At 49.7% G+C, this 27,548-nt stretch overlaps 2 protein-coding genes across 8 annotated transcripts in view; one reads left to right on the top strand and one right to left on the bottom strand.

The window, feature by feature from the left end:
• The first annotated feature begins 3,726 nt into the window (after window positions 1-3,726).
• Window positions 3,727-18,485, top strand: LOC137525382 (UBA-like domain-containing protein 1). 4 transcript variants are annotated; one of them, XM_068246449.1, is made up of 4 exons: window positions 3,727-3,858; window positions 4,316-4,489; window positions 7,885-7,944; window positions 17,788-18,485. In XM_068246449.1, the coding sequence occupies exons 2-4, from the start codon at window positions 4,370-4,372 to the stop codon at window positions 18,055-18,057; spliced, it is 450 nt and encodes a 149-aa protein (XP_068102550.1). In that variant the 5' UTR covers window positions 3,727-3,858; window positions 4,316-4,369; the 3' UTR covers window positions 18,058-18,485. The 4 variants fall into 4 exon arrangements, with proteins under 4 accessions (XP_068102550.1, XP_068102551.1, XP_068102552.1 ...); XM_068246450.1 differs by having other exon boundaries at window positions 3,727-3,847; XM_068246451.1 differs by lacking the exon at window positions 3,727-3,858 and adding an exon at window positions 3,865-4,149.
• Window positions 18,486-25,950: 7,465 nt separating this feature from the next.
• Window positions 25,951-27,548, bottom strand: part of C7H16orf96 (chromosome 7 C16orf96 homolog) — a 103,693-nt gene continuing 102,095 nt past the window's right edge. For all 4 annotated transcript variants that reach the window (XM_068243586.1, XM_068243587.1, XM_068243588.1 and 1 more), the window contains exon 17: window positions 25,951-26,307. In XM_068243586.1, coding sequence (XP_068099687.1) covers window positions 26,150-26,307 — 158 coding nt within the window. In that variant the 3' untranslated portion in view covers window positions 25,951-26,149. The remainder of the gene's footprint in view (window positions 26,308-27,548) is intronic.

Below are 27,548 nucleotides of genomic sequence, written 5' to 3' on the forward strand. Positions count from 1 at the left end.
GCTCGGATCGGGCCCGAATCGTACGCCGCAAGCGACGCGCTCCTACCGCCGGGCGATCGAGGGTAATTTCCCGCACGGCGCGATCGACGGACCGATCCGATTTCGGGAGGAAATCGGATCGGCGGGTGCGTTTAGCGCAAGCGATTGGCAGCAGATCCGATCCCAGGATCGGATCTGCTGTCGAAACGGCCGTGAATCGAGCCAGTGTATGGCCTGCTTTAGTTTTTCATCTCGGATCCGCTTTAACATATCCTTCAAATTTGGGGTTTCTAGCATTTAAGGTGGATTTGCTATCAACCGTTAAAGTCGGCGGGTTTTTAAATGTGTATTTTTTTTTTCCTTTGAAACTTTAAAATCGATTTTCTCAAAAACTATAAGGTCTTTTTGACAATTTTTTTCCTCGTGTAGCCACTGGGGGCCCCTACAGGCTCTGGGGCCCTGGGGCAATTGCCTCCTTTGCCTCTATGGTAGCGCCGGCCCTGGGAGACAATATGCCACCTTCTGACACTTCTTTGCCAATTCTGAACCAGTCAGTCATTCCATACTCAGTTCTAACTGTTGCTTCTGGGTTTCCATATTGGTTCAAATGAGATGGACTGGTATTCCCATTCCCATGAGAATCCGCCACAGTCTATCATTAAAGAGACTCTGAAGTCTCCTAAAAATTAATGTCTTTACGTTAAAAACCTCTTTAACATAATTGCCCCTCCTAAAACACCGCATCCCTGCGGCTGAAAACGCCATAAATCACCCCAGGGTTTTCAAACTCAGCACACTTGGTCACTGGCAGTGGCATAGCAATAGAGGGTGCAGAGGTAGCGACCGCTTTGGGGTCCTTGGGTCAGGGGGGCCCCGAAGGGCCCTCCCTCAACTACAGTATTACCTCTCTATTGGTCCTGTGCTCATAATAATCACTTCATAGATACTTTGAATAGTGGTAATCATTAACAAACTGTTTCCCAACCCTTTCTTGCACCTCTGACACTGTAGTTGCCATTGCCAGATTTTAGTGCGCCGTATCAATTGTTATGTATAGAGTGCTTGGGGGGCCCCAATGTAAAACTTGCATTGGGGCCCTCAGCTCCTTAGCTACGCCACTGGTCACTGGATGACTGGGATTATTGTTCAGGAAAGTGAGTGGAGCCTACAATAGCCAATTAAAATTCACCTATTGCTTTTCAAGGTGACTATTCAAATTGCTGCCAGTCTTACAGATGCCTCAAACCTGGTACAGTTGGTCATTGGGTCACTGGGGTTCAAATTCAGAAAGGGGGCGGAGCCACAAACAGCCAATCATATTTAATTTCAGTGGGAACATACAAATTGATACCAAGGACCCCAAAGCTCATAAACTTGGGAATTGAGTGACTGTATGTCAAGATAGAAAAAGTGGGTAGCGCCAACAACTACATTTTTTACATGGGAATATATAGACTGCAACCATTCTTACACTGTTAATGGCAGGGTTCTCAAACTTTACACAGTTGGCCACTGGATGACTGGGATTAACCGCTTCAGCCTATCGCCCAGACAGCGGCGGTTTAAGCCTATCTGGACGCGAATGTCCGTGTGCACCGCGAATTGATGCACCACGAATTGATGGCAAATTATTACAAACGTTTTTCTGCGCAGTAGCATATAAGCGTTTAGACGTGGCAGAACGAACCGGCCGCGTAAACCTGCCCTATTTCTGTCATTTGCCCAACCCCCCACACACACACACTATTTAGTGGTGGTACAGTTAGCATGCTATAAAAAAAATAACAAAATAGAAAACAGAAAATCAATGCCAATTAAAAAAAAAAATCCTTTTCTTATCATTGAAGTACTGTCACTGTTGACAATGTAGCAGTTTTGTTTCCTGCAGCCAGCGTAACGTTACGTAACGTTCCGCCAGAGTTTCCCACAGCACAGTGACGTCACCAGCCTCCAGGAAAGCCTGACAGCACGCGCTGTGTGTCTGCCAGCCTGGCCTGACCAGCCCGTCAGCGCCAAGCCCCGCCCCACGCCTCGGCGCCGCGCTGCTATTGGCGAGCGGGATGTTTACCTTATATGGTCTGACACTGCCACAGCTCAGGCGTCCATTGGCCGGGAGCTGAGCCTTTTGCGGTGACCTCACTACACAAACAAAGCGGGGCATGCCGGGAGTTGTGGTTCCTTGGCGCTGGAGGCATGTGAGTGCGGCTGGATTGGCTGTCTGGGGCTGTTTCCTCGATCTGATGCGTTTGTTGTGATATTTTATGCCAAATAGCAACTGATATGTTCCTGGAAACCCGCTGCTAACTACTCTGCATCAATACCGCTTTATGCAACTGCATTGCCTGTCTACTGTAGAACTACAAGTCTCAGCAGTCTCCTGAGAGATTCCACAGCAACAGCTTGCAAATGGCTTGCATTAAAAAGGGGGGGGGGGGAAATATTTTATAATTTTTTTTTTTATTTTTTTTTTTGAGACAGAGTTCTGAGTTGATGTTAATTTTATGTAGCTTGAAGACAGTGCAATCATCAAACGCTGCTGTGGATCATTTTCCAACCGAGAAAACGCGCGATTTTGTACAGTACTGATCTAACGCCCAATCTACACGATACGATTCTTTGTGTGATTTGATTACGATTCTATTTACGATCCGATTAAATCTGACATGTCCGATGGGGATTCGATTTGCCATTGCAAAACAATGGCAAATTGAATCGAATCCCGATCGGACATGTTGGATTTAATCAGATCGTAAATAGAAACGTAATCGAATAGCACAAAGAATCGTATCGTGTAGATGGGGCTTTTGCATCGATCCCTTTCTCAATCTGGAGCAGATTGAACATTCTGGAAATTATCAGGTGGTCAGACCCCATCTGATGCGAAGATTGCACAGTGTGCTCCCTGCTATATTTTAGGAATGGTGGAAGAAGCCATTGTGCCTGGAGTAAACCCTTGCAAATAGTGTCCTGGCCAGGCAGGGAACAAACCAGAAATTCTATGCTGGAAACACAACGCAATTTCCCTTCTGATCAACGGGTGATTGGATGGGAAGTTGTACCGTGTGTACATGTCCAAACTGCTCCTGATCGATAAAGGGATTGATTTTTCCGATGATAACTTTGCAAACTCTATCCCTTTCATGATCGGGCATGTAGGTAATAATAGCCCATGGTCGTATAAAATAATCTAACATTTGGCATGCCATATTATCTTGCTCTTGGCAGGTTCACAGTGGGACGTTATTAAAGTCATATAATGCAGTTTACCGCAGTGCAGTGTTAAGCCTATGTGACGTTCACAGTACAACGTTGGCGTCGCGGTGTAAATGCTACGTTATGGTAACGCACACATTAACACATACAGGGAAGCATACTTTTCATTGCATGTATGCTTCACTGTATCTACTTCATGCAACGCTAATGTGCATTCTGATTTTTTTTTTTTTTTTGCGTTGTAAATTTGCGTTGCGGCTTAAATGTTGCATCACAACACAACCTCCCACTGTGAACCTAGCCTTAATATTTTGTGCAAAAAAACCAAACAAAAATAACACAGAGCAATTATTTCTACCAAGTAACCATTTCTTGTCTTCTTCGGATGCCTTGCTTGCCAGTAATCTGCCTCACTGATTTGCTTTATGTCATATTTTAATATAGTCGTTAGCTGCTATTGTAACCACTGTTTTGAGTATTGTTGTGGTTAAGGGCAGCTGAAATATTGACATTCTCTTCTTTTCTCCCTCGCAGGCGCTCTCAGGAGCTAGGGACAGCAGACGCCTTCTGAAAACTACACCTCCCATCATGCCTCGCTCCTCCACGCCTCTGTGTGGGGCCGGATCCTGTTGATGGGCAGCTGTGCTGGGAGGCAGTGAGTGTGCGGTGTGTGTTGTGTTTATAAATGTCTATATACAGGTCTGCATGTGAGTGTGTGCGGCCGTGTGCGTTGTCACCCTTCCCTGTAGGGACCGTGTGTCGATGCACGTGTGTGTGTAGCTGCACGGACGCTCTGATGACCCCGCAGCAGCGTAATGGAGATGTCACAACGTGCTGCACACAATGCCTGTATTGTGTTTGTTTACATATCGGATGTGTGTGCCACGGCAGGGATATACAGTAGGCGTTGATGATATTCATAGGATGCAGTGAGCTGCACATGGCTAATAGGCGAGTGTGAGTGTGTGTGATAATATTATGTACTGTGTGGGTTTTATTGTGCAACAGAGATCCTGTCTACAGAACAAGATGGCTCCAGTCCTGTCCTGCCCTTTGTAGTGTCTGGACTTTGTGTCTGTTGTGCGTTCCTTGTGCTAACGCTCTTGTCTCTCTGGGGTCACAGACTACGAAGTGTCACTGAACCGTCCCTTGCGCTGTGGGTGTGACGTCCGTCGGGATGTCTGGGGACATAGAGCAGTTGAAGCAGCAGCTGCTGGTGTCACAGTTTGTGCTGACGGCCGGCTGTGCCACGGACCAGGCTGAGCAGCTCCTCCGGGCGGCCCACTGGCAATATGAGGTGAGGGGGAGTGTTCTGATGTGACCCAGGCTCCGGAATGTTTATGTTTACATCCGTCACCTGTGCACATGTCTCTTCCTCTCTCTGTCACCTGTGCACATATCCTTTCCTCTCTGTCACCTGTGCACATATCCCTTCCTCTCTGTCACCTGTGCACACATCCCTTCCTCTCTGTCACCTGTGCACATGTCCCGTCCTCTCTGTCACCTGTGCACATGTCCCGTCCTCTCTGTCACCTGTGCACATATCCCTTCCTCTCTGTCACCTGTGCACATATCCCTTCCTCTCTCTCACCTGTGCACATGTCTCTTCCTCTCTCTGTCACCTGTGCACACATCCCTTCCTCTCTCTCACCTGTGCACATGTCCCTTCCTCTCTGTCACCTGTGCACATGTCCCTTCCTCTCTCTGTCACCTGTACACACATCCCTTCCTCTCTGTCACCTGTGCACATGTCCCTTCCTCTCTGTCACCTGTGCACATGTCCCTTCCTCTCTGTCACCTGTGCACATGTCCCTTCCTCTCTGTCACCTGTGCACATGTCCCTTCCTCTCTGTCACCTGTGCACATGTCCCTTCCTCTCTCTCACCTGTGCACATATCCCTTCCTCTCTGTCACCTGTGCACATGTCCCTTCCTCTCTGTCACCTGTGCACACATCCCTTCCTCTCTGTCACCTGTGCACATGTCCCTTCCTCTCTGTCACCTGTGCACATATCCCTTCCTCTCTGTCACCTGTACACACATCCCTTCCTCTCTGTCACCTGTACACACATCCCTTCCTCTCTCACCTGTGCACATGTCCCTTCCTCTCTGTCACCTGTACACACATCCCTTCCTCTCTGTCACCTGCGCACATATCCCTTCCTCTCTGTCACCTGCGCACATATCCCTTCCTCTCTGTCACCTGTGCACATGTCCCTTCCTCTCTCTCACCTGTGCACACATCCCTTCCTCTCTGTCACCTGTGCACATATCCCTTCCTCTCTGTCACCTGTACACACATCCCTTCCTCTCTCACCTGTGCACATATCCCTTCCTCTCTGTCACCTGTGCACACATCTCTTCCTCTCTTTCACCTGTGCACATGTCCCGTCCTCTCTGTCACCTGTGCACATATCCCTTCCTCTCGGTCACCTGTGCACATGTCTCTTCCTCTCTCTGTCACCTGTGCACATATCCCTTCCTCTCTTTGTCACCTGTGCACATATCCTTTCCTCTCTGTCACCTGTGCACATATCCCTTCCTCTCTCTGTCACCTGTGCACATATCCCTTCCTCTCTGTCACCTGTGCACATATCCCTTCCTCTCTCACCTGTGCATATGTCCCTTCCTCTCTCTGTCACCTGTGCACATATCCTTTCCTCTGTCACCTGTGCACATATCCCTTCCTCTCTGTCACCTGTGCACATATCCCTTCCTCTCTGTCACCTGTGCACATATCCCTTCCTCTCTCTGTCACCTGTGCACATATCCCTTCCTCTCTGTCACCTGTGCACATATCCCTTCCTCTCTCACCTGTGCACATGTCCCTTCCTCTCTCTCTCACCTGTGCACATATCCTTTCCTCTGTCATCTGTGCACATATCCCTTCCTCTCTGTCACCTGTGCACATATCCCTTCCTCTCTGTCACCTGTGCACATATCCCTTCCTCTCTCACCTGTGCACATGTCCCGTCCTCTCTGTCACCTGTGCACATGTCCCGTCCTCTCTGTCACCTGTGCACATGTCCCTTCCTCTCTGTCACCTGTGCACATGTCCCTTCCTCTCTGTCACCTGTGCACATGTCCCTTCCTCTCTGTCACCTGTGCACATGTCCCTTCCTCTCTGTCACCTGTGCACATGTCCCTTCCTCTCTGTCACCTGTGCACATATCCCTTCCTCTCTGTCACCTGTGCACATGTCCCTTCCTCTCTGTCACCTGTGCACATATCCCTTCCTCTCTGTCACCTGTGCACATGTCCCTTTGTTTTTAGTTTTTTTTGAGGAGGTTAAGATGGCAGCCTCCAGTGCACTTTAAGTACTCAATGCTGATGCCTCATCTCATTCATCCAATATTCTGTGCTTCTGCCCACCATTGCTCTCCCTCACTCGATGATTATTATTTATTTTTTAACATCTTTGCACCTGTCTTTCTCCCTATTTCTCCCCCTCCATATATTGTAGGAATCATACTCGGATGTCTGCCTGTCTGCTCCATACCTCCTCTTTTCTCCCCCTCTCTTTGCCCTCGCCCTCTATTTTTCCCTTTTCTGGTTTTATTTCCCCCCACCCCTTCTCTTCACCGCCTCTATACCCGCTCTCTCTTATTGTGCCATCTCCCCATGTTGCTTCTCTTTCTACTTCTCTTGTTGCTTTTGCTTGTTTTTCCTTTTGCACTTTTATCCCCTTTTCATCCTACCTTGTTCCCTCCCCTCCCTGCTTCTGCTTCTTTACACCACTTCTCACTCTACTTTCTTGTTCTTTCCCCTCTCTCTGCTCCCTCCCTCACCTGCACCCCCTCCCTCCATTATTAATTTCTCTTCTTCCTTGGCTTTCCCTCTCTCCCCCACCACTTGCAATTCCTTACTCTCCTTTATCAATCTTTTGCTTTTCCTCGCATTTTCTCTCTCTCTCTCTTACTCTTTTTCCACTACCCCCCCCCCCCAATCTCCCCCTCCTTGCTCCTCTACCTCCCCCTATCTCCTCCTCCAACGCCTATTCCTACTTCTCTCAACCTTACTTTATTTCTTACCTTTCTTTTCACTCTTTGGGCCTGATTCACAAAGCGGTGCTAACAGTTAGCACGCTGGTGAAAAGCCCTTTATCACGCCTAAACTCAGTTTAGGCGTGATAGGTTTAGGCGTGATAGGTTTAGGCGTGATACGTTTAGGCGTGATAGGTTTAGGCGTGATACGTTTAAGCGTGATAGGTTTAGGTGTGATAAGTTTAGGTGTGATAAGTTTAGGTGTGATAAGTTTAGGTGTGATAAATTTAGGCGTGATAAATTTAGGTGTGATAAGTTTAGGTGTGATAAGTTTAAGCGCCAACTGCGTTAGCACCGCAGTGCATAGCTGATCAAAAGTTTTGCGCCAGCAAAGTCTGGTGCACTTCGTATAAAGTTTAATGGCGCTGCTTTGCGTGCGGGACTTTGCAAGCGATCTAAACTTAGCATGCCTAAACTTATCACACCTAAACTGGCTTTTCCCCAGCATGGTGCAATGGTTATCACGCCTAAAGTCTCTAACTGGGTTAGCACCGCTTTGTGAATCGAGCCCCTTGCATTGCTCTCTCGCTCCTTTTTCTTTTTCTTGGCACTCTCATAACCCTCCTCCATTTCCTTTCTCATTCTTGATTCTTCCATGTGATATAGTCCGGGTTTTGCTCACTTTTATATTATTTGTTTCTCCCCTACAGACTGCACTTAGCGCTTTCTTCCAGGAGTCCAGCCACCCCTACATCCCTCATCATCAAATGGTAAGTCGGCCATGTGCCCTGCTGCAGCACGCCAGGTTCACCTGACATGTGACATGGTGGCTTAAAGGGCACCAGAACTGACATGTGACATGGTGGCTTAACCTCCCTGGCGGTAAGCCCGTGCTGAGCACGGGCTATGCCGCCGGGAGGCACCGCTCAGGCCCCGCTGGGCCGATCTGCATAATTTTTTTTTTTGCTGCACGCAGCTAGCACTTTGCTAGCTGCGTGCAGTGCCCGATCGCCGCCGCTACCCGCCGATCCGCCGCTATACGCGTCGCCGCAGCCGCCCCCCCCCCTAGACCCCGTGCGCTGCCTGGCCAATCAGTGCCAGGCAGCGCCGTGGGGTGGATCGGAGTCCCCTTTGACGTCGGTGACGTCATCCCGCCCCGTCGCCATGGCGACGGGGGAAGCCCTCCAGGAGATCCCGTTCTTTGAACGGGATCTCCGATCGCCGACGGCGATCGGAGGGGCTGGGGGGATGCCGCTCAGCAGCGGCTATCATGTAGCGAGACCTCGTCTCGCTACATGAAAATTTTTTTTTTAAAAAAACCTATTTGCTGCCCCCTGGCGGATTTTGACAAACCGCCAGGAGGGTTAAAGGGCACCTGAACCGACATGTGACACGAGATATATGTACAGTCCCATTCTCATACATAGAACAAGGCTGTGTTCCTTTGTTTCTTTCTTTCTTTTTTTTTTTTTTCTCCTCACTGTAAGGGTTAAGAATCCAGGGTGGTAAATGACACATTCTCATCACTCTCACTGATAACTAATTACAGCTCATAAAACTCCTGCATGGCAGAGAAACACCTCTGAATGCACCTGAACAGATGAGAAAGGTCAATAGTTCAAGATTTGTCTTTATAAAAACCTGTACTCATTCAAGTTTGGAGCTGTAATGCCAGGTACACACGGTGCAATTTGCGGTCAGATCAATGGGTAATACCAGGGCCGGATTTACCATAAGGCACTGTAGGCACGTGCCTGCAGGTGCCTGATGACGGAAAGGCGGCTCACTCCCCTCCCAGCCTCCTTACCTATGCAAAATCCCAAGAAATTGCTCACCTAGGTCTCTGCATTCCACTGACCACTTCTCCCTTCAGTCGGGGTCACCTTTAGCTACTTAATACTGAGGGTACTTCGTGATATCTAATACTAACGGGCACCTGTAGCTACCTATGATGGGCAAGGGAAATAAGGGAGAAGTGACAGCTGGGACAGCCAGCACACTTGCAGGGCAGTACGGCGGGGGTTTGTACGTTCATGGAGGGCGGAGTCTAACGTGCAGAACATCTGTGCCTATAGGCTCTTGTGATATAAATCCAGGCCTGGGTAATACCAATTATTTTCATCTTGTCCGATCTGCTCCCGATTAATAACAAGATCAATTTTGTGAAGTAAAGATCTGAAAATCGACCCCGTTATGAATCAATGGCAGTTTGGACATGTACAGTCGATGCATTTTCCCGAGAACAAGTTCATGAACGCTCTACCCCCATTGTAATACATACCAGTCGGTGCAGGATCTAGAGAGCCAGTCCTTAAGCACACACCAGAGAGAAAGGATCCCCAGACCAGACTTGGCTTAGTGAAAAAGCGTCCGTTCTTTATTAGAAAAATCCACATGACAAAAAGTAGTGCAAGAAAATCACAGGATCGACTTACGCGTGTCGGGCTTACAATCTGCCCTTAGTCATAGTCAAAGTGAACCTGTTAAGGAGACGGCTTATAAATGGCTGTAAGGGATGACTCCACCCCTCTCAAGCCAACAGCCAGTTCCTTAAAGGGAAACATTACATACAAGCAATAAAAACAAACTTGCAATTCACAAAATATTACAACAATGTATAAAAAAGTAAAAGTAATGTAAAAAAGATTACCACTGGAACATCAACATTATTTCAAGAAAGCGTCGAAAAGAGAAGAGGTGAATAAAAAGACAAGAGAGTACTACACTGGTCAATAATCATATACTAGGTTTAAATCCCAACGTTTATTGAAGCCTAGAGGTGTGCGAGTGCCTAACCTATGGATCCAATAGGCCTCCCGTTTTAATAAGAGTCTCTGTATATCACCACCTCTAATAGAACAGGGAACTCGTTCCACTCCCTGAAAACTAAATGATTTCAGATTACCTTTATTTTCCAGTTTCAAAGTGTTTAGAGACTGCTGACTTTTGGAAAGTGTTCCAATGTGTGCCACAATAATGTTCAGCTATTCGTGCTCTTAGGTTGCGAGTCGTGCAGCCCACATATTGAAGCTTGCACTCTGAACAAAATATAACATAAATGGTGTATTTCGTATCACAGTTGATGTATTGTTTGATAGGAAAACTAGTGTTAAATGAATAGGAAGACACTGTGGTCCCTCGCTTATGACAGTGACAATAATTGCAGGTTCGGAAGCCACAGGGGTATGAGCCCACCGTAGCCAACCATGTGGGGGTATGTAATGAAGAAGGGGACCTAAAGAGACTGGGAGAGAGGATGGAGCCCAGAGTCCTGGCCTTTCTGGCAGAGAAACGACAACCGCCATCCAGAACTTGTTTAAGTTTGGGATCTGAATACAAAACTGGAAGATATTTTCTCACAATGTTAGTGATTTTTGTAAATTCCAAGCTGTATTCTGTGACGAAAGTCACCTTATCAGCCCTGACTCCATCCTGTCTCGCAGTCCCCAATAGATCTGAACGTGTTCTCTTAGTTCCCTTAATCCGTCCTAACTCCAGCTGTCTACTCGTGTACCCCCTCTGTCTAAGTCTGTCTTCCACCTGATTAAATTCAGATTGTAAAACATGTGGATCGGAACAATTGCGGGCTGCTCTAATGAACTCTCCCGTGGGGATAGCATTGATGGTAGGTTTAGGGTGACATGAATTAGCGAGTAAGATCAAGTTGCCTGCTGTGGCTTTACGAAATGTGCGTGTAGAGACCGAACAGGATGTAGAGTCGCCAATCAAAGTTAAATCAAGGTAGTCAATTTTAGTGATATCTGAGTTCATTGTGAATGTAGGATTCAGCTCATTTTGGTTAACATAAATCAGGAATTCCCCCAGGAGACCAGGAGGACCCCCCCCCCCCCCCACACACACCAACAACAAATCATCAATAAACCTCCCATACCATATGATATGGGAGGCATAAGGGTTAGAATCCCCAAAGATGGCCAGGCTAAATTTTCCCCCTCCCTTGCCAACCTCTATATGGGGTGGTGGGAGGAGCTCCGCATCTTTGGGGATTCTAACCCTTATGCCTCCCATATCATATGGTATGGGAGGTTTATTGATGATTTGTTGTTGGTGTGTGTGGGGGGGGGGGGTCCTCCTGGTCTCCTGGGGGAATTCCTGATTTATGTTAACCAAAATGAGCTGAATCCTACATTCACAATGAACTCAGATATCACTAAAATTGACTACCTTGACTTAACTTTGATTGGCGACTCTACATCCTGTTCGGTCTCTACATGCACATTTCGTAAAGCCACAGCAGGCAACTCGATCTTACTCGCTAATTTATGTCACCCTAAACATACCATCAATGCTATCCCCACGGGAGAGTTCATTAGAGCAGCCCGCAATTGTTCCGATCCACATGTTTTACAATCTGAATTTAATCAGGTGGAAGACAGACTTAGACAGAGGGGGTACACGAGTAGACAGCTGGAGTTAGGACGGATTAAGGGAACTAAGAGAACACGTTCAGATCTATTGGGGACTGCGAGACAGGATGGAGTCAGGGCTGATAAGGTGACTTTCGTCACAGAATACAGCTTGGAATTTACAAAAATCACTAACATTGTGAGAAAATATCTTCCAGTTTTGTATTCAGATCCGAAACTTAAACAAGTTCTGGATGGCGGTTGTCGTTTCTCTGCCAGAAAGGCCAGGACTCTGGGCTCCATCCTCTCTCCCAGTCTCTTTAGGTCCCCTTCTTCATTACATACCCCCACATGGTTGGCCACGGTGGGCTCATACCCCTGTGGCTTCCGAACCTGCAATTATTGTCACTGTCATAAGCGAGGGACCACAGTGCCTTCCTATTCATTTAACACTAGTTTTCCTATCAAACAATACATCAACTGTGATACGAAATACACCATTTATGTTATATTTTGTTCAGAGTGCAAGCTTCAATATGTGGGCTGCACGACTCGCAACCTAAGAGCACGAATAGCTGAACATTATTGTGGCACACATTGGAACACTTTCCAAAAGTCAGCAGTCTCTAAACACTTTGAAACTGTACATAAAGGTAATCTGAAATCATTTAGTTTTCAGGGAGTGGAACGAGTTGCCTGTTCTATTAGAGGTGGTGATATACAGAGACTCTTATTAAAACGGGAGGCCTATTGGATCCATAGGTTAGGCACTCGCACACCTCTTGCCTTGAATAAACGTTGGGATTTAAACCTAGTATATGATTATTGACCAGTGTAGTACTCTCTTGTCTTTTTATTCACCTCTTCTCTTTTCGACGCTTTCTTGAAATAATGTTGATGTTCCAGTGGTAATCTTTTTTACATTACTTTTACTTTTTTATACATTGTTGTAATATTTTGTGAATTGCAAGTTTGTTTTTATTGCTTGTATGTAATGTTTCCCTTTAAGGAACTGGCTGGTGGCTTGAGAGGGGTGGAGTCATCCCTTACAGCCATTTATAAGCCGTCTCCTTAACAGGTTCACTTTGACTATGACTAAGGGCAGATTGTAAGCCCGACACGCGTAAGTCGATCCTGTGATTTTCTTGCACTACTTTTTGTCATGTGGATTTTTCTAATAAAGAACGGACGCTTTTTCACTAAGCCAAGTCTGGTCTGCGGATCCTTTCTCTCTGGCGATGCATTTTCCCATTGGATTACATGTTGATCTGACAGGAAATTGCAACGTGTGTACCCAACATAAGTCATCGTTCACCTGAAACAGCCAAACTCTGTGGGATTCCAGGAAACGCCCATTCAGAGTAAACCTTACTTCAGGTTTGCTGCTTAGGCTTCTTTTGCACTAGGATGCGTGATTGCTTGCAAAATTGTGATGCAATTACGCAACCTTCAATCTCCACTCACCACCATTTCGCCGTAAGCCTTGGAAACTGAGCGCAATCGCAGCAAAAATTGTCTGGCCTGCGATTGCAGTTTGGATAAAATCGAAATGTGCTATGCAAAAGGAGCAGCATGTGGAAAAGGACCCTTACCTGTAGATGAGAGAAGCCTCTATAATAGGATAGGGCCTTCCCTTTGGTCTGCCCAGCCTGTCGTTCCAGTTCTGGACAGTGGCATAGCAATAGGGCATGCACAGGTTGTGACCGCACCGGGGCCCTTGGACTAGAGGGTCCCTCTGGGAGCCCTCCCTTAACCACATTAGCTCTTCAGGGGTGCTATTCTGGTAATGATCACTTCTATATATGCTTCGAATAGTGATAAGCATTAACAAACTGTTCCTCTCCTCTGATTACACCTCTCGTACTGTGGATGTCCCCTCCCCTGCTTACACTTCTCATACTGTGGATCTCCCCTGCTTACATCTGTTACTATGAATGTCCCCTCCCCTGCTTACACCTCTTATACTGTGGATGTCCCCTCCCCTGCTTACACCTCTTATACTGTGGATGTCCCCTCCCCTGCTTACACCTCTCATACTGTGGATGTCCCCTCTCCTGCTTACACCTCTCATACTGTGGCTGTCCCCTCCCCTGCTTACACCTCTCATACTGTGGCTGTCCCCTCCCCTGGTTACACCTCTCATACTGTGGATGTCCCCTCTCCTGCTCACACCTCTTATATTGTGGATGTCCCCTCCCCTGCTTACACCTCTCATACTGTGGGTGTCCCCTCCCCTGTTTACACCTTACTTTGGATGTCCCCTCCCCTGCTTACACCTCTCATACTGTAGATGTCCCCTCCCCTGCTTACACCTCTTACTTTGGATGTCCCCTCCCCTTAACCTCTCATACTGTGGCTGTCCCCTCCCCTGCTTACACCTCTCATACAGTGAATGTCCCCTCCCCTGCTTACACCTCTTATATTGTGGATGTCCCCTCCCCTGCTTACACCTCTCATACTGTGCATGTCCCCTCCCCTGCTTACACCTCTCATACTGTGGCTGTTTCCTCCCCTGCTTACACCTCTCATACTGTTCATGTCCCCTCCTCTGCTTACACCTCTCATACTGTGGCTGTCCCTTCCCCTGCTTACACCTCTCATACTGTGGATGTCAACTCCTCTGCTTACACTTCTCATACTATGGATGTCCTCTCCCCTGCTTACACCTCTCATACTGTGGATGTCATCTCCTCTGCTTACACCTCTCATACTGTGGCTGTCCCCTCCCCTGCTTACACCTCTCATACTGTGCATGTCCCCTCCCCTGCTTACACCTCTCATACTGTGGCTGTCCACTCCCCTGCTTACACCTCTCATACTGTGCATGTCCTCTCCCCTGCGTACACCTCTCATACTGTGCATGTCCCCTCCCCTGCTTACACCTCTCATACTGTGGCTGTCCCCTCCCCTGCTTACACCTCTCATACTGTGGCTGTCCCCTCCCTTGCTTACATCTCTCATACTGTGGATGTCATCGCCTCTGCTTACACCTCTCATACTGTGGCTGTCCCCTCCCCTGCTTACACCTCTCATACTGTGCATGTCCTCTCCCCTGCGTACACCTCTCATACTGTGTCTGTTTCCTCCCCTGCTTACACCTCTCATACTGTTCATGTCCCCTCCTCTGCTTACACCTCTAATACTGTGGCTGTCCCCTCCCCTGCTTACACCTCTCATACTGTGGATGTCATCTCCTCTGCTTACACCTCTCATACTGTGGCTGTCCCCTCCCCTGCTTACACCTCTCATACTGTGGATGTCATCACCTCTGCTTTCACCTCTCATACTGTGCATGTCCCCTCCCCTGCTTACACCTCTCATACTGTGGCTGTCCCCTCCCCTGCTTATACCTCTCATACTGTGCATGTTCCCTCCCCTGCTTACACCTCTCATACTGTGCATGTCCCCTCCCCTGCTTACATCTCTCATACTGTGGATGTCTTCTCCCCTGCTTACACTTCTCATACTGTGCATGTCCCCTCCCCTGCTTACATCTCATACTGTGGCTGTCCCCTCCCCTGCTTACACCTCTCATACTGTGCATGTTCCCTCCCCTGCTTACACCTCTCATACTGTGGCTGTCATCTCCTCTGCTTACACCTCTCATACTGTTCATGTCCCCTCCCCTGCTTACACCTCTTATACTGTTCATGTCCCCTCCTCTGCTTACACCTCTCATACTGTGGCTGTCCCCTCCCCTGCTTATACCTCTCATACTGTGGATGTCATCTCCTCTGCTTACACCTCTCATACTGTGCATGTCCCCTCCCCTGCTTACACCTCTCATACTGTGGCTGTCCACTCCCCTGCTTACACCTCTCGTACTGTGCATGTCCTCTCCCCTGCGTACACCTCTCATACTGTGCATGTCCCCTCCCCTGCTTCCTGCTTATACCTCTCATACTGTGGCTGTCTCCTCCCCTGCTTAAACCTCTCATACTGTGGATGTCCCCTACCCTGCTTACACCTCTCATACTGTGGCTGTCCCCTCCCCTGCTTCCTGCTTACACCTCTCATACTGTGGCTGTCCCCTCCCCTGCTTATACCTCTCATACTGTGGCTGTCTCCTCCCCTGCTTAAACCTCTCATACTGTGGATGTCCCCTCCTCCTGTGCTCACACCTCTCATACTGTGGATGTCCCCTCCTCTGCTTACACCTCTCATACTGTGGATGTCCTTGGCAGGTTTTCTTGCGCCATATGAATTGTTTTGTATACAATGCTGGGGGGGCAGGCAGTGTAAAACTTGCACCAGTGTCCAAATCACTCTGTGCCTCTCTATGCCCCCTCTGTGTCTCTCTTGCCCTTTTTGTCTCTCTGTGCCAGATGTGTGTCTCTCTGTGTGCCTCCTCTATGCCCGCTCTGTGTCTCCTCTCTGTCTCTCTCTGTGCCTCCTCTGTCCCCCAAGCTGTGGCAGTGCTTGACATACCTTCCAGCACGAGTCCAGCGATTCCCGTCTGTCCATTCCGCTTCCCTGCAGGCTCTAATGCACGGAATACTTCCTGTATGTCATGTGACCTAAAGGAACCAGGAAGTATGCCATGCATGAGCACCATTGGGGGGGCAGTTGTGCTGTATATATGTGTGTGTTGTATTTGTTGGTGTGTGTGTGTTTTCACATCGTGAACAGTGAACACTATGCCTTTCAATTTTATTTTGTAGTCACATATTTCCCCCACTCTGCCCATTTATAGCTATTTTACATGCAAGGCACACACTATAAAGTTCCCCGGTGTGTAGCGATTTCCTTCATCCTTTCTCAACCCAATAAAGCTTCCCTGGTGTATAGTGGTCCCCCCCTTCCCCCAATGAAAGCCTCCCTGGTGTCTAGTGGTGCCCTCCTCCTGCAATAAAACTTCCCTGCGGGTGTTAGTGGCCCCAGTCCTGTGCTCCCCCAGCAATTAATGTACATGCAACCTGCCTACCATGGCCAAGTATAGCATGCCTTTAGTACGGCTTTTACATTTACCATATCTCTCTGTTACGGGGGTTTTGGTGTCAGCTTTAAAGTGGAAATATTTTTAACGTTTATTCCCATTGCTCCCCTATTTCAGTTTATAATTATGGGTGTATTTGTTACTTTTTTAAAAATAAAAATAAATAAATAAAAAATAAGGCATGGTTTCCTTCCTAGCCCCTCTCCCTGTGTATGCTGCCTTGGCAAGGTACCAGGTGCAGTACTGGTCATGCTGGGAGCGGTTTTAGCAGCGATCCGCCAACTTCATCCGCCTGTGAAAACGATTGGCCAATGTATCTCAATGGGATGGTGCACACCAGCGGTTTGAGGTTTTTAGCAAACCGCAAACGTGCCTCCTGCTGCACGTTTACGGTTTGCAGAAGCGTTTCTGCCTCAATGTAAAGTATAGGAAAAACGCAAACCGCTCTGGAAACCGCTAGATCAGAGCTGTTTTCCAGGCGTTTTTGTTACAGAAGCTCTTCAGTAACAGCTTTACTGTAACAATATTTGTAATCTGCTTCACATAAACGCTCAGCATGTTTAGAAAACGTCTCTAAACATGCCTAGAATCGCTCTGAAATCTGCTTCAAAAACCGCTAGCGTTTTGAGGATCTGCTAGCGGTTTTGGTGTGCACTGGGCCTCACTCTTACTCACTCTAACTCTCCTGAATGGGAGGAGGGGGATCCAAGGGTGGGACACATTTGACACCTTTATCTGTACCCTAGACAGCTCATAGTGGAATTCACTTCCCGGAACCTTTTATTTTCTTGCTAAAGATAGTAATGCTTATGCTGGGCATACGCGGCACGTTTATGCGCCGGAATCGAGCCAGCGGCTCGATGCCGGCGTGTCACCCCTCGTCCGCGCGGATCAATTCCCGCTCGTCCCCGCGGGCACTTCTTCTCAGCGCTTCTCAGCACTTTGTTTTTGGAAATGATCAATCGAACCATCAGCGGCTCGATTGATAAGAAGAATCTGGGCCTTGTATGCCCAGCACTAGGGCCACCTAGTGTCACAGGGAGACACACTTGTAGTGTACACTCCCACAGCTAATAAGCATATTTAGGAGGGAGGGGCTGAAGGAAGGAGTTGACTGGCAATTGTCACATGCTGCTAACCGGCATATGGAGATGCACTGCACCAGACATACAAATGTCGACATTTGAAAAGTAACATACCTTTATTATTTTATTTGCATTAGAGTATTAATATGTATCACGTTTTATGTAATTGGTATAATTTTTTTTTTTAATTTGGTTCCACTTTAAATGCGGCTTTTATTCTTTCAGATGGGCACTCCTGCCAACACTCCCGCCACCCCTCCTAACTTCCCGGACACCCTCACTATGTTTTCCCGGCTGAAGGCCTCGGACGGCGGATACCTCTCCTCTCTAGCCACCTCCCCACCTCCCCAGCAGGGCGGCAGCAGCGGGCATTTTTCCTACGATCACAGGGGGCAGCAAATGAGCATGGGCATCAGCTGCTCGGGCGGGGCCCATCATGCCGGCGGCAGCCGAGGAGGGGCGGAGGCAAACCCAGCGGCGGAGGCGGAGAGATGAGAAGCGGACGAGCGGAGGACACCATGAAGGGGGCAGGATGTGGCATGTAGACTTTTTGTAGCCGGCTGAACTGCCAAAGGCCTTCCGAGTATTGCTCCACAGAGGACACCGGCATCTCCTCGCAATGCAGCAGCGGCAGCAGAGATCTTCCTTGGGATAATACCTCACCTGCCCGCAGAGCGCCATCGCCTCACTAACACGCACTACAGGGCGGCCCCGCCTCCAGTCATACCTCATGCAGCGGCCGCCATGCTGGTGCCATCTCCAGGCCTTTGCGGAGCTTACCGAGTGCGCGGTGTAGGGATAAGTTGTCTTTGATGTCATGTAACCCCAGGGGGGATCCCCCTTTAATACGGACGTTCCTGTAGTGGTTTTAAGAAATTGACGACAAATAAAAAAAATGTTTTCAACTTTTACACGTCAGAAAAGAGGGAAGCGTTCCAGCTCATCATTTCCGTGCGTTGTAATAAAGTAAATCCCGCTGTTCACGTTTGTGACAGCCCGGAAGCTGTCTGTTATTTGTGGGGTCACGGGAGTCTGCTTAAGCTCCACCCACTGGGGATGAAACTTAAAGGGAACCTGAAGTACCCCAAAAAAAGGAACCTGAAGCCCTCTGCACTGCAGCCGCCCTGTGCCTGCGCCATTACCATACGATCCTCTGGTCCCCCGGCTGCAACAAGTTTCGAAAGAGGACCTGCGCGGCCAGGGCCTAGCAGGCGCATTGGATGTCAACTTGCTAATCGGCGATAATGAAACTGAAGCGCGTCAGGGGACCGGAGGATTGTTTGGTAACAGAGCGTGCACAGGGCGGCTGCAGGGGGCTGGCAGAAGCACATGCGCAATAGCTTCCAACTGGCCACAACCGGTAAGCTTTTAGGGGGTTTACTGCTGCCTGCTGGAGGATCGCGGAAGGACGGCACAGGCACAGGATGACTACAGGGGCTGCAAGAAGTCCCAGGTAAGCAAAACTGGATCGGATGCGTCTGACGTCAGGACGTCGGCTGACGTCCATGACGTCATTCCGATCGTCGCCATAACTACAGGAGAAGCCAAACGGGAGCGCGTTATATACGCGTTCCCCTGTTTGCTATTGTTGCCGGCGACGATCGAACTAGAGGGACACATGCGCCCTCTAGTGGAGTTTCATGTAGCTACCACTCTGGTAGCTTTACATGAAACATAAAAAAAATAAAAAAAAATTGGATTTCTGCAATTTTTGCTGAAAAAATAAACCGCCAGGGAGGTTAAAGAGAACCCGAGGTGGGATTTAATTATATTAGTGGGGTACAGAGGCTGGTTGTGCACACTATCACCAGCCTCTGTTGCCCCATGGTGTGCCCCCAGGACCCCCCTGCTATACCCTCCGCAGTGCTAGCGACACACAGCGTGTCGCCAGCACAATGTTTACCTTCTCCTGTCTGTTAGCGCCCCTCCCCCGCCTCCTCCGTATCGCCGCTACCCGCCCACGTCCCTTGCCTCCCGCTGATTGGAGGGAAGGGACGCGGGCGGGTAGTGCCGATACAGAGGAGGCGGGGGAGCGGCGCTGACAGACACCGCATAGGTAAACATTGTGCTGGCGACACGCTGTGTGTCGCTAGCACGGCGGAGGGGACAGCAGCGCGCAGGGGGGTCCTGGAGGCACACCATGGGGCAACAGAGGCTGGTGTTAGTGTGCACAACCAGCCTCTGTGCCCCACTAACATAATTAAATCCCACCTCGGGTTCTCTTTAAACAATATCAGTTTCCTGGGAGCCCTGCTGATCTATTTGGCTGCAGTAGTGTCTGAATCACACCAGAAACAAGCATGCGGCTAATCTTGTCAGTTCTGACAATAATGTCAGAAACGCCTGATCTGCTTCATGCTTGTTCAGGGGCTATGGCTTAAAGTATTAGAGGCAGAGGATCAGGTGGACGGCCAGGCAACAGGTATTGCATAACAGGAAATAAATATGGCAACCTCCATATTACTCTCACCTCGGGTTCACTTTAAAGAGAATCTGATGATATGGAGGCTGAATATTTTTCTTGTTAAAATGCACATTGCCTGGCTGTCCCGTTGATTTTCTGTGTGTAATACTCTTAACCACAAACCCTGAACAAGCATGCAGATCAGGTGTTTCTGACTGAAGTGTTACTGGATTTGCTGCATGTTGCAGAAGATCAGCAGGCCAGCCAGGCAATCTGCATTGTTTAAAAGGAAATAAACATGGCAGCCTCCATATCCCTCAGGTGTGCTTTAAGAATCCTTGTATCACCTCTGAAAATTGCATTATGCTCTTATACAACTGCTGGAAACTGCTAAAGGGAACCTAAACTGAGAAGGATGTGGATTTTTCCTTTTAAAATAATACCAGTTGCCCGACTCTCCTGCTGATCCTGTGTCTCTAATACTTTTAGCCACAGCCCCTCAACAAGCATGCAGATCAGGTGCTCTGACTGAAGTCAGACTGGATTAGCTGTTTCAGGTGTGTGATTCAGCCACTACTGCAGCCAGAGATCAGCAGGACTGCCAGGCAATTGTTTAAAAGGAAACATCCATATCCCTCTAATTTATGGTTCCCTTTAATTCACTGCTTTGTACACCAGCATCCCCATGTATGTGTAGGATCCCTCTGGTTTATGGAAAGAATATGAGATTGCTGTAGTGCACAAAGGAAGCAACATACTCATGCTTTGTGCAGACATGTGAACCAATGAGATGGAAGAGCATTTTTGGTATGATTTACATGAAGAAAAGTTATGGCATCTTTCAACTTCACTTACAAAATGGATTGTATAGTGGTGGTATATGTTCTGTAGATTACTGTACTAAATTGGCTGTATTTTAAACGTTTCTCTGGGAAAATGAAAACTCTCTGTTAACTATTTGGAAGTCTGCACAAAGCAGAAAGAAAAATGAACTTTTCTTTGTGCTCCTCAATTCTTTAGTTTTACTGCAGTGAGGCATTCATTAGGTAGGTAGCAGGAATCCTGCTCATACAGGGGTGTACCTGGAGTAATCATCACTCCCATCTCCACAGCGGGCGTCAGCAAGGTTAGGCAGCTAGTGCAGTGAACACATGCGTAGCTCCAGAGCAGTCACCCAACTCAGCTTGTTACAATAATTGGTAAGTGTGTACAGAGGATTGGATAAATATGGGTGTGAATTCTGGGAAGGTATATCCACTGCAAACAGAAGTTGGAAGATGACAATGAATGGCGTTAAATAAGTTGTGTGTGTTGGTGACACAGTATGTGCTTATATTGTATTGGCGCTACTACTTTGGTGGACTGCTCTCTTCTCAAATCTGCAGCTATGAATTGGCTCACTCCTCCTATCTACTGTTGCTTGCCGCCCACTGCTGGCTCTCACTCCTATCCACTGTTACTCCCCGCCCACTGCTGGCTCTCACTCCTCCTATCTACTGTTACTCCCTGCCCACTGCTGGCTCTCACTCCTATCCACTGTTACTCCCCGCCCACTGCTGGCTCTCACTCCTCCTATCTACTGTAACTCCCCGCCCACTGCTGGCTCTCACTCCTATCCACTGTTACTCCCCGCCCACTGCTGGCTCTCACTCCTCCTATCTACTGTTGCTTGCCGCCCACTGCTGGCTCTCACTCCTCCTATCTACTGTTGCTTCCCGACCACCTGCTGGCTCTCACTCCTATCCAGTTACTCCCCGCCCACTGCTGGCTCTCACTCCTCCTATCTACTGTTACTCCCCGCCCACTGCTGGCTCTCACTCCTATCTACTGTTATTCCCCGCCCACCTGCAGGCTCTCACTCCTCCTATCTACTGTTATTCCCCGCCCACCTGCTGGCTCTCACTCCTCCTATCTGTTGCTTCCCGCCCACTGCTGGCTCTCACTCCTCCTATCTACTGTTGCTCCCCGCCCACTGCTGGCTCTCACTCCTCCTATCTACTGTTACTCCCCGCCCACTGCTGGCTCTCACTCCTCCTATCTACTGTTATTCCCCGCCCACCTGCTGGCTCTCACTCCTCCTATCTACTGTTATTCCCCGCCCACCTGCTGGCTCTCACTCCTCCTATCCACTGTTGCTCCCCGCCCACTGCTGGCTCTCACTCCTCCTATCCACTGTTGCTCCCCGCCCACTGCTGGCTCTCGCTCCTCCTATCCACTGTTGCTCCCCGCCCACCTGCTGGCTCTCACTCCTCCTATCTACTGTTGCTTCCCGCCCACTGCTGGCTCTTACTCCTCCTATTTACTGTTATTCCCCGCCCACTGCTGTCTCTCACTCCTATCTACTGTTGCTCCCCACCCACCTGCTGGCTCTCCTCCTCCTATCTATTGTTACTCCCCGCCCACTGTGGGCTCTCCTCCTCCTATCTACTGTTACTCCCCGCCCACTGCTGGCTCTCACTCCTCCTATCTACTGTTACTCCCTGCCCACTGCTGGCTCTCCTCCTCCTATCTACTGTTGCTCCCCGCCCACCGCTGGCTCTCACTCCTCCTATCCACTGTTACTCCCCGCCCACTGCTGGCTCTCACTCCTCCTATCTACTGTTGCTCCCCGCCCACTGCTGGCTCTCACTCCTATCTACTGTTGCTCCCCGCCCACTGCTGGCTCTCACTCCTCCTATCCACTGTTGCTCCCCACCCACCTGCTGGCTCTCACTCCTCCTATTTACTGTTGCTCCCCGCCCACTGCTGGCTCTCACTCCTCCTATCTACTGTTGCTCCCTGCCCACCGCTGGCTCTCCTCCTCCTATCTACTGTTGCTCTCCACCCACTGCTGGCTCTCACTCCTCCTATCTACTGTTATTCCCCGCCCACTGCTGGCTCTCACTCCTATCCACTAGAGGCCTGCATCGGGTCAGGTACCCGCGGGTTACCCGAAATGAGGGTCAGGTGTGGGTACCCTTTTTGAGTTTTGTCTGGTGCGGGTAATGATTCATCGGGTGCAGGTAACAGATTCACCAGAAAGCTGGTTACAGGTCGGGTGCGGGTAGCGGGGCTGCGGGTCTGAAAAATTAGACCCGCGCAGGCCTCTACTATCCACTGTTGCCCCTGCCGACTGCTGGCTCTCACTCCTATCCACTGTTACTCCCCACCCATTGCTGGCTCTCACTCCTCCTATCCACTGTTACTCCCCGCCCACTGCTGGCTCTAACTCCTCCTATCCACTGTTACTCCCCGCCCACTGCTGGCTCTCACTCCTCCTATCTACTGTTGCTCCCCGCCCACTGCTGGCTCTCACTCCTCCTATCCACTGTTACTCCCCGCCCACCTGCTGGCTCTCACTCCTCCTATCTACTGTTATTCCCCGCCCACCTGCTGGCTCTCACTCCTCCTATCCACTGTTGCTCCCCGCCCACTGCTGGCTCTCACTCCTCCTATCCACTGTTGCTCCCCGCCCACTGCTGGCTCTCGCTCCTCCTATCCACTGTTGCTCCCCGCCCACCTGCTGGCTCTCACTCCTCCTATCTACTGTTGCTTCCCGCCCACTGCTGGCTCTTACTCCTCCTATTTACTGTTATTCCCCGCCCACTGCTGTCTCTCACTCCTATCTACTGTTGCTCCCCACCCACCTGCTGGCTCTCCTCCTCCTATCTATTGTTACTCCCCGCCCACTGTGGGCTCTCCTCCTCCTATCTACTGTTACTCCCCGCCCACTGCTGGCTCTCACTCCTCCTATCTACTGTTACTCCCTGCCCACTGCTGGCTCTCCTCCTCCTATCTACTGTTGCTCCCCGCCCACCGCTGGCTCTCACTCCTCCTATCCACTGTTACTCCCCGCCCACTGCTGGCTCTCACTCCTCCTATCTACTGTTGCTCCCCGCCCACTGCTGGCTCTCACTCCTATCTACTGTTGCTCCCCGCCCACTGCTGGCTCTCACTCCTCCTATCCACTGTTGCTCCCCACCCACCTGCTGGCTCTCACTCCTCCTATTTACTGTTGCTCCCCGCCCACTGCTGGCTCTCACTCCTCCTATCTACTGTTGCTCCCTGCCCACCGCTGGCTCTCCTCCTCCTATCTACTGTTGCTCTCCACCCACTGCTGGCTCTCACTCCTCCTATCTACTGTTATTCCCCGCCCACTGCTGGCTCTCACTCCTATCCACTAGAGGCCTGCATCGGGTCGGGTACCCGCGGGTTACCCGAAATGAGGGTCAGGTGTGGGTACCCTTTTTGAGTTTTGTCTGGTGCGGGTAATGATTCATCGGGTGCAGGTAACAGATTCACCAGAAAGCTGGTTACAGGTCGGGTGCGGGTAGCGGGGCTGCGGGTCTGAAAAATTAGACCCGCGCAGGCCTCTACTATCCACTGTTGCCCCTGCCGACTGCTGGCTCTCACTCCTATCCACTGTTACTCCCCACCCATTGCTGGCTCTCACTCCTCCTATCCACTGTTACTCCCCGCCCACTGCTGGCTCTAACTCCTCCTATCCACTGTTACTCCCCGCCCACTGCTGGCTCTCACTCCTCCTATCTACTGTTGCTCCCCGCCCACTGCTGGCTCTCACTCCTCCTATCCACTGTTACTCCCCGCCCACCTGCTGGCTCTCACTCCTCCTATCCACTGTTACTCCCCGCCCACTGCTGGCTCTCACTCCTCCTATCCACTGTTACTCCCCGCCCACTGCTGGCTCTCACTCCTCCTATCTACTGTTGCTCCCCGCCCACTGCTGGCTCTCACTCCTCCTATCTACTGTTACTCCACGCCCACTGTTGGCTCTCACTCCTCCTATCTACTGTTGCTCCCCGCCCACTGCTGGCTCTCACTCCTCCTATCTATTGTTATTCCCCGCCCACTGCTGGCTCTCACTCCTCCTATCTACTGTTATTCCCCGCCCACCTGCTGGCTCTCACTCCTCCTATCTACTGTTACTCCCCGCCCACTGCTGGCTCTCACACCTGTCCACTGTTGCTCTCCACTTACTGCTAATTCTCCCTCTTCCTCTCTTCTACTGTTCTCCGCCCACTGCTGACTCTCCCTCTTCCTGTTGGCCACTGATCTCCGCCGACTGCTGACTTTCCCTCTTCCTGTCTACCACTGCTCTCCGCTCACTGCTGACTCTCCTTCCTGTCCCCCACTGCTCTCCACCTACTGCTCACTCTCCCTCTTCCTGTCTGCCAGTGAGCGTCCACCACTGCTCTCTGCCCACTGCTGACTCTCCCTCTTCTGTCTGCCACTGCTTTCCGCCCACTGCTGACTCTCCCTCTTCCTGTCTGCCACTGCTCTCCGCCCACTGCTGACTCTCCCTCTTCCTGTCTGCCACTGCTCTCCACCCACTGCTTACTCTCCCTCTTCTGTCTGCCACTGCTTTCTGCCCACTGCTTACTCTCCCTCTTCTGTCTGCCACTGCTTTCCGCCCACTGCTGACTCTCCCTCTTCCTGTCTGCCATTGCTCTCCGCCCACTCTCTTCCTGTCCACCACTGCTCTCCGCCCACTGCTTACTCTCCCTCTTCCTGTCTGCCACTGATCTCTGCCTACTGCTGACTTTCACTACTCATATCTACCATCGCTCCCCACTGCCTCTAATACTTTTAGCCATAGACCCTGAACAAGCATGCAGCAGATCAGGTGTTTCTGACAAAAATCTGACTAAACCATTTGCATGCTTGTTTCTGGTGAGTGATTCAAACATAACTGCAGCCAAATAGATCAGCAGGTTAGCCAGGCAACTGGTATTGTTTAAAATAGAAATAAATATGGCAGCCTGCATAGGTCTCTTACCTCGGGTTCTTTTTATGTTTTGAGGAAAAACAAAATAACTAAAAACATACTTAGTTTTGATTATATTACAATTATAATACAACTTGGAAAGCATTCATACAAATCATAGCGTACTATATGCTGTATCAAGAGGTACTAGGGATGAGGATAAATGTGGGGTACCTGTACTGAGGGTACATAAAGCAAGAAGGGAGCATTGAGCCTCATGTGGGCATGTATTAATTTATTGGATATATAAATATATACAGGAAAGAGGCATAAAAAGCAATATTGCAAGAGTGTAAAGTCATAGGAGATGAAGCCTAGAGTAGGTCCAAGAAGGTCTCATTTCTCCGAGGTGGTCTTCCTCAAGGATCGGAGTGTTGGTCGTCAGCGGTCATCATCTCATTACTCCGAGGTGGTCTTCCTCAAGGGTCTGAGTGTTGGTTATCAGTGGTCAGCAGTCTGTGGAACAAGTCTGTGGTCTCGGTAGCTGATGGGACATGGAATGTTGGCGGTGAGACATCCAGAGTAGATGGCACTTGCTGCATGGTGCGGGATGTCCGTACAGAGTGATTCGATGTACCTGTCAGTAAGAAAGCTGACATTGTAAATCATTGCAGAGATGTATTTCCCAAATCAGGAGGAATATTTCCAACAGGTGGAATAAATATTGGGCAGAACAATTACCAAATGTTAATACTCTGAAGACAGTAACCACCAGCTACCACACTGCGCATAAACCTTCACAGGACTATTTCCAAGCTATGCAAGCAAGCTAGGCGTGCCTCATTGCTGGCAAATTTGCACAGGGGTTAGTGGACAGCACTCTTGCCTTGCAGCTTGCCTTCTCTGGTCTCCTCCAAAATCCTATGGGTAGGCGAATTGTCTTTTTTCCTAAATTGGCCCTAGACTGCGATACATGATGTTGCATACACAAGCTGGCATGAACTTGGCCATGGCGGTCATTAAAGTAAACCTGAGATGGGGACTTATGCAAAAAATATACATACCTGGGGCTTCCTCCACTTCCTCCAGGCTTAACTCTCCCATGCCATTCTCCTCCTCGTTTGTCCGCAACTGGCCCCAGAAAGTCCACCGGTCTGGGACGACTGCATGCGTGGCCCGGACATGGGTGCACTCCCGCTGCCAGGAGCACTCTGCGCAGGCCCTCCCAGTGATGGGAATGAAATAGGGAATTGTGCGGGGCCAAACTGCACCTGCGCTGACTGGCCCCTACTGGAGGTCTTACCGGGACCAGTTGTGGACAAACGAGGAGGTGGAGTAGGACGGCGTGGGAGCGATAAGCCTGGAGGGGGCTGGAGGAAGCCCCAGGTATGTATATGTCCCCATCTCAGGTACACTTTAAAGACCGCCTCAGTCAACAGTCAAGAGTGACTCCAGCATTGGCAGGTGACTATGTACCGATCCCTTCCAGGTGACAGAAATCCTCCGACGTGCACAGGACTTTAGAGTACAACTATGAAAGGGACATTTGATTGTGAAGCCCTCTATGTACACAGCGCAAGGTGGAATCGTATCAAACAACCAATGATCGATCATTCCATGATCAAATCCAAGACGCGTTGAGCGATTGGATGTGGACAACGGCAGATGGTGCTCACCTGTCATTCTGTTGCAACGCTTTGCCTCCTGTGACCGGCATCATTTTAAACTGCAACAGTGAGAGCCGGTGCCACGTGACAACGGCGTAACTAAAGGGGGACAAGTGGGGACATCTGACCTCGGACACACCATCTTATAGGCGCTGGATTGGACCGCACCATCCCCCAATGCTTCCTGGTTCCTGCAGCACTTTTGAAAGAA

This window comes from Hyperolius riggenbachi, chromosome 7 (assembly GCF_040937935.1).
Source record: "Hyperolius riggenbachi isolate aHypRig1 chromosome 7, aHypRig1.pri, whole genome shotgun sequence".
In the NCBI taxonomy this organism is placed as follows: Eukaryota; Metazoa; Chordata; class Amphibia; order Anura; family Hyperoliidae; genus Hyperolius; species Hyperolius riggenbachi.